The 7,896-nt window shown below is 35.2% G+C and overlaps 1 protein-coding gene across 1 annotated transcript in view; it reads left to right on the top strand.

The window, feature by feature from the left end:
* Window positions 1–1,795, top strand: part of LOC107018302 — a 3,234-nt gene extending 1,439 nt beyond the window's left edge. The window contains exons 4-6 of the mRNA XM_027916489.1: window positions 69–161; window positions 253–362; window positions 1,232–1,795. Of these exons, the coding sequence (XP_027772290.1) occupies window positions 69–161; window positions 253–319 (160 nt within the window). The 3' untranslated portion in view covers window positions 320–362; window positions 1,232–1,795. The remainder of the gene's footprint in view (window positions 1–68; window positions 162–252; window positions 363–1,231) is intronic.
* Window positions 1,796–7,896: the final 6,101 nt, after the last annotated feature.

Here is a 7,896-nt window from a genome sequence, read left to right as displayed (position 1 = left end):
CCTGTTTTTTCATATTTATCACGTCAAAAAATTTCTATATATATGGAATCAATATTTGATTATTGCAGATACAAAGTGCACAAAATACGAGGAATAGAACAAAACTTAAAGTCTCGTATGCCGGTGGTAGCAAAAGTAACGCAAGGAGAGGTCGCCAAATGGTAATTTCTATATAAGAAGTTTATTTTAGAACCAAGTTATTATGCAAAATAATATGTAATCCTTGTTTACTTATTTTTTATCCGTACTTAGTAATGATAGGAACGAAAATTGGGAAGACCGGTGTGTCAAAGTGAAGTTGTGTTGTCAACTTTATTAAAAAGAATGGTAATTATGTGAATGAACATGGGAAGATTTCAGCTGTAAGTTTCAAATACTCGTTTGTTTTTGTAACAGTCTTGATATAGAAATGATATTCTTTGTCTTCTGTTTTGAATGCATTTCTTTTTAATCTTCATGAGTTACGTAACTTTTCCTACACATTGCTAGTTCAACTCCTATCTAGACATGCTAAACACAACAGTTTCCTAAAATATTACAGAATCATCCAGTTCCGGTGTCACTTAAGCTAGGGCTACAATGATGTTTTTCAAGCACTACATGTATTTTGATTTTATATTGTCGACCTCGAAATAGATCTGTGAATTTCTGTATGCTTTCATATGTGTTGTGTAAATTATCGCTGCTTTCTATATCTGTAGTTGTCTAGATTCCTGATGTTGCCAAAATATTCTGCATATGATGTAGATCCCCATAAATTAAATGTCATTTTCAGCCTCTGCCACATATAATCAATTGAGAAATGTGTTTTGCATATGTGAGTTTTGCTTTAGAAAAATCATACTAGTTGTAATCTTTCAGCATTAATGATAAATGTTTCTTGTTTTTCCTTGTGGATGTTATGCTTTAATTCTTTGGTGTGAATTCTTAATGTAGAAAATTGTTGTTTGTTCAAATTTAGAATCTTCTTAGCAAATGGTTGTTTGTTCAGATCTATAAATATAGAAAAAGTGAACCTACACAAAGTTTGCAAGAAAGTATGCTATACAATTCCCTTCTCAAACTCATCCAGTTTCATTGCCACCCACCCATACATAAATTTTCACCACTTAACTGTTTTTATGGATTCTAATACGTGCAAGACAGCAGATGCTTTAGTTTTGCAATACTTGCTAATAAGTTGATTAACAATGTTGGTGTTCCTCTCTCATGTTTTCAATTTTATTTGTAGGATAAAATATTGGAGCATCTACCTGAAGATCAAGAACATGCTGCCACTTTAGGTGTTCCATTAAAGATATTGGCTCATCCTAATGATGCCATTGGAGAAGTGTATGGAGCTGAACATTCTGGTCGTGTGCGTGGTATAGGTGGTAATGTTTCTCCTCGAGCTGCTTTTGGGATGCCTAGACATTCAATTATTCATGTAAATGTCGGTACTTCCAATAATATGTCTCATCAACGTGTTGAAGACCTAGAGAAACATGTAGAAACTTTTTAAGAGAAGCTGACCGGATATGAAGAGACCAAAGAAAAACTTGATGAGACCAAAGAAAAGCTTGAGGAAACTAAGAAACGACTTGCTCAAAATGAGAATCACTTGGCAACTCTTCATAGGTTTTTACAAGTAAAATTTGGTAGTGAATTGCCTACTTTCAACATAGATTCTTCTTAGATTATGATGTAGCTTAAACTTTTAGCATTTTGATTACATTAGCAATACTTTTGCTATCTTTTATGATGAAACTTGGCTTTTGTTATAATATATCACGAATATACTTTTCTTTTGTTTTAATTTATGATATACTTGCCTTTTGTTTTGTAATCAAAGTAATGATTTGTGCATTTATCAGAAGATTAGCAGCACAGTATTGTGAGGAATCAATTGTATTTCTTTTTAAAAATAATTGTACAATATTGCCGCGGTTCATCTGTGGCTAATCTATAAAATGATTTTGAAAAATATACAAAGTACCTACATTTTATTAGCTACGGTTCCTGTATGTCTAATAAGTAATTATAAATATAATTTATTTTTTAGAAATTAATTTTACCTACGAATTGAGTGTGGCTAAATTTTAGAATAATCGTGGCTACATAAATCTTACCACGGGAGTGAAAACCGTGGCAAATTGACTCGCGACGCCTGTTATGGGCACTCTACCAACCGTGGCCAAATTACTCAAATTACTGTGGCCAAAGTATTTTAGCCACGATTCATATATTGTTTAACCACAATTTTGGGCGTGGCTAATGCGTGCGTTTTTTGTAGTGATAATTGTTTTTACATTTAAGTTAAGAGGAAACTACGATTTCCCAAAAGAATTTTGAACAAGAAAAGGGAACATTGAATCATAGAGAGCTTTTAAATCAAAGTGTTGAGCAATTATATCAACGCAAAGAAAGGAAGTTATTTTAGAAGCATGAGCTCAAGTATAATTTGGCAGTATATTGACCTCCTATTTGCGGATAAGAGTTCATATTAACTCAAGTCCCCTCTGTAAACCATGTATCCATCATGGGTGTTAAGGTGTCATACTTTTTAGATCATAACGTAAGTTAAGCTAGTGGACCACTAAGTTAAGGAGTTCTATGCGACAACAAAGTATAGGACTTTATGGTAGCGTGGGCACGACGATGTATCACAACTTAGGCTCATAGTGGTGGTTGTCGATTATAGAGTCTTCCATAGAACTATATTACTTTCATATATAAGTAAACTTGAGTTTATTACTGCCTTTCCGTTAATGTACTAAGTTTTCTTACTGTTTTACAAAGCTTTATTTGTATGGCATAAGTTTAAATTGCCTTATATATATGGATTGAGTTGAGTATTAATGAGTTCAGTAGAGTCAAGGTAAGTTCATTTTATTCTTATCGAGCCTAAGTTGTTGTTAGCATTCAAACTCGCATACTCGTATATTAAATGTACTGATGTCAGTTGGCCTGCATCGTCTTATAATGCAGATTTTGGAAACCAGGATCAACATCTAACACCTTGTTGATTTTGTTTGGGCACTCAGAGTCAGCGGTGAGCCTCCTTGAATTTCGGAGGATCCTTGTTATTGCTTTCAAGTCTTTTCTTTATAGAATGTTGTCACGACCCGAGAGTACACACTAGAAGATAAGTCATTCCCTCGGATAGGAACACAACATACTTGAACTATCGGAGGTCTTGAACAAGTTCTAAGATATCATTCATTGCATACATTTATGAAAAGTAGTGCCGAATTACATCTCAATTCACGAAGGGCATTCATCCTCAGACCTACTTGAGAAAGCTATTAGGATGTAGTAAGGTTTCTACAAACACTTCATCTTAACTCACGAAGAGTGTCCACCTCAAAACTCCAATCGACGGGGAAAGTCGATGGGCCGTTGGTTGGACCACTGGCCATCGTTTGCCCTCATTCGTGGACATTGCCAAGGCAGTTTTTGGGTCCTTCTCTTGGGCCCTTCTCTAGGGCCCCTTGTGGGTCCTAAATGGGGTCGTACATAGATGTTAAACTCCTAAACATAGTCTTCTAGGTATTAGGAACATCTCACACCCATTTTAAGAAAAACAAACACGTAAAACTCACTCAAACACATCAAGACACATGAACACGTTATAAGATACATCTTCCGAACGTCATAGACGTTCTTGGACGTTTGAATTCCAAACTTAACCAAAATTCACACACTTCCTAAGGACACTAATGTAACTCATTTTAACTTAAAATTAACTCAAGAAACATTCATGAAGCTCTAGTTCACCTTAGTTCGTTTTAGGGTTTTACATTCTCCCATACTTGGAACAGCATTCGTCCCCAAATGACACTAAAAAATGTAAGACCATTAAGGACTCACATAGCATCACATTACAATCATGACCAAACATTCAAATTCAAAGAATCAACTAATAGGAGCAAAATTTCACACTTTAAAACAATTTGGAACACAAGCACTTTAGCAAAACTCTCGCATTTCAAAATATTCTCTTATCCTTCACTTATTGAGGAACTACCTTCTCAAAAATTAAACATTCTCATACAAAACACCTTTACACACATAAAAACTAAAGTTCAAGACAAACCAATTTTTTTCAAAAATGAATATTTTCACAGTGAGTGTCACTATAACACAGGAAACTTAGCGAAGCTTCACAAATTCAATCTCACTTTCATTTCTTAACTTATGGAGGAACTACCTTCTCCAACATTAAACATGCTTATATACATCATTTCTAAAAACATTGAAATCATTGCTCATGAAAAATGCATTTTTCTCAAAATTTGAACTTCATTACAGTGAACTCAAAACTTCACCGTGTCACTTTCTTAAAAATTCTATATGCACCTTTCAAGCAACTTTAACAAGATTTCATGACAATATGAAAGACAAGACCATACTAACTTACTTCAAAGAGACTTGGTAAGTTAAACTAAATGTAATGTGACAGTAGCATCCCATACTATCACTCTCACTTAGTGACCCTTTTTGATTCTCATGGACTAATTACACTACATGCAATTCTACTTCACATTCATCAGGCATAACATAGCTTTAACTTGCTTATTTAACATTAGACCTTAAGTCATCTAACTTCATATATAGTACAAGATAACTCATTCATACACTTCATACTCAAAATCAACCTTTCTAGTCAACTCATTCTCGACCACTTAGGGTAAAGCCATTTTCAAGGTATCATACTTCAAAGCACCATTATGCCTCTTACAAGGTAGGAACTCACACTACCCTCGACACATGCACATCAAGATTAAACATCATCTCTACTAGTCAAGCATAACACTCTCCTCTTAGGATTCAAGCCTAGACAAACTTTCTTAAACATCACCTCATTCAACACTTCGGCACCACTTAACTCAATATCATGGAACAAAACTCCCTTACTAGGTAATCGTACCACATTTCCTCCTTAGTGTGAGACTACACAACAACCTCAACCAAATCACAAGAACAACTATTACACATTAGTCACACAAGAAGGTTGCTCTCAACTCCTACTAAATCTCCACATTCTCCCAAAATTCCTTAAATTTACACCTTAAAGCATTTCTACCATTATTGAACATAATCACAAGATAACTCATTTGCTCTTAAAGACACTTTATTCAATCATTACAATTCTTACCATGCTTAGAACTACATTACAATACAATTTCTCATCACAATACTTCCAATCTCATAAATCTGACCTAGCCATAAATGACATCACATCATAATTTTCAAAAAAGCATACGTTCATATCTACTTTTCTAGCCACAAAACCATCATAACATCAAAACTCACCTTTTCTCTCCCTCAAACATAGAAACATCTCCCCTTCCAAGATATCATACCTAGAAGAACACCGAACAAGGAAACATGAGAGAGAGAGAGGACTTATGGAGTTAAGATCTATAGCACAATTCAAGAGTAATGAAGAATGTGAAACTCTATTGTCCTATAGCTACTTGTCCATGGATGTGTCACGACTCGCACCAATGACCAAGATACTAGTATACGTGGCTTATGAGACTTTTAGACACGAAACTATTTTCCATAACCTTGTGCTTTGATACCAAGTCTGTCACGACCCGAAAGCACGCCTTAGAAGTTTGGAAGGACCCTTGGGTCATGACTGGGCATACATGACCCTTTGGGGTCTTGTACACGAACTTTAACTATCGTTCATTACACAAGATATGAAAAGTAGTGCGGAATTAAAATTTTTCATGACAATTAATATAAAAAGGAATTCTTTCATAAATACTTATAAAATCTCATTGTCACAAGCCAAACTTAAATACACGACAGAATATCTTAGGAACATGGCCCTTTACATTAAAAGAAAATACATAATAAGAACTTAAATAAAACTAAAAGAATTAAGAACTATGCCCTCGTATATGTGACTACATACTTTGTCTTGAGAGAATCAAATCTCAAGCTTGCCTTTTAAACTTCAATCTTGCTTCAAAACCTATACTTATAGAGTATAAAAAAGTATGGGGTTAGTACAAAACAATGTACTAAGTATGGAATATGCAAAAACATGCAAAACGGTACATTCTAGTAAAAACACATTTTCATGCCAATTAAATAAAACATTCAGGAATATGGAAGCAAACAAACTTAAGAAACATCATTTAGCACTTAGAGAAGAATTTCCATAATTTTAACAGAAGAAGCAATTTACAGTGAAGTTACCAAAATATTACAACAAGTTCCTTCATCATTACAGTGAACTATCCTATTCCAAAATAGTGAACTTTAAAGGACAAGCAAAAATGAAGTGAACTCATTTCCATAGGAGTTTTCCTAACTAAGGTTATCCGAAGACTCACCAAGGTAAGACATAAAGGAAGTGCGCATATGCCTCCTTCAATACACAATAAAGTGATCCTCAAGACAACCCCTTTTCGGCTTAATTACCTCTGGAGAACAAGCCACCACTCAATAAAAAAACAATAGAAGAACACCCAAACAACACATCAAGACTTCTCTCTCGGAATGCCTACTTGGTGCAATGAGTAGATAGAGTCCCATACCACCACCTACCTAAGTAGTACACTCTTTTAGAAGGCTTGGCACCAAGGCCCCCCTTTCGGAAGGACTTAGTGCAATGGATAGATAGTGTCCCATTCCACTACCTACCAGAAGTAGTACGTTCTTTTAGGAGACTTAGTTCATTCTATTCATATAAGGCTCACCAAGACTCCCCCTTTGGAATGCCTACCTAGTGCAATGGATAAATAGTGTCCCATTCCACTATATACCATAAGCAGTACACTCTTCTTCATGCGTTAGGCAGAGCAAAGGTAAGTATTTCGTGTTACTCTCTTTCAAGTTTAAGTTGTTGTTAGCATTATAACTCGCATACTTGTACATTCAATATGCTGATGCTAGTTGGCCTACATCATATCCTGATTCACACGTAGATAAGTAGGATTAACATCATCTAGCGCCTCGTTTATCTAGCTAAGCACTCAGGGTCAGTGGTGATCCTCCCTGCATTCTGCAAGACTCATTATTTATTGCTTTTTAGTGTTTATTTCAATAGGATTTTGTGGGTACTGTCCCAACATCCATCTTAGTATCATAGAGGTTTCATAGACAGTCAAAAAGTTTAGTTTTTAGTCTCTTTTTTGTATTGCAAATGTTTTTCTATGAGACTTATGTGTCATTTTGGCAAAATTATTTAATATAAGTAATTTTTTAGAATTATTTTTGTATTGGGTTAAGTCTTCCACTGAGTTAAGTTAGTCAGTCCAAGGGTCTGCTCAAGACCATAAATGGTCATTGAGTGCCAGTTACATCTAGGTTATAGGCTCGGGGCGTGACAATCTTTTTGTCAGAGCAAAGAGTTCAAGAGTCCTGGAGAGTCTATGAAGTTGTTTCTGTAAAGTCCTAGTTAATGGTGTAAAGCACTCCACATCAATAATTTGAAGGCTACAACATTAGAAATTTGTCATTTCTTTCATATTCCTTTAGTGCGTTAGAATCTATCTCCAAAGGTTTCTCTCTAATTTGTGTTTGCGCGTGTTTAAGCTCATCATGCCTTTACGAAGATCAGCAAGGGATCATCCAACTTAGAGGAATGTCGGGAATCTATAGCTACCTAATGCACCAAACAAGCAACTTCAAGGAGAAATGACAAATGCTGAATTTTGTGAGGCTCTCCGGATGTTGAGCCAAGTTGTGAATAATATGGTTGGACAAAAGAGAGGATCTCCACATGAAGAGGTTTATATCTCGAGGATTCGTGAATTATTGCGAATGAATCCTTCTAGTTTCACCCGGTTCGAGCACTTATAAGGATCCGAAGAATTTTGTTGAGGAACTTAAGAAGGTTTTTGATGTGATGCATATTGTTGATGCTGAAAGTGTTTAAGTAGCTGCATATCAACT

The sequence above is a fragment of the Solanum pennellii genome, chromosome 4 (genome assembly GCF_001406875.1).
Source record: "Solanum pennellii chromosome 4, SPENNV200".
Lineage (NCBI taxonomy): Eukaryota > Viridiplantae > Streptophyta > Magnoliopsida > Solanales > Solanaceae > Solanum > Solanum pennellii.
Note: the sequence above shows the minus strand (reverse complement) of the source record. Positions and strands in the feature narration are given on the sequence as shown.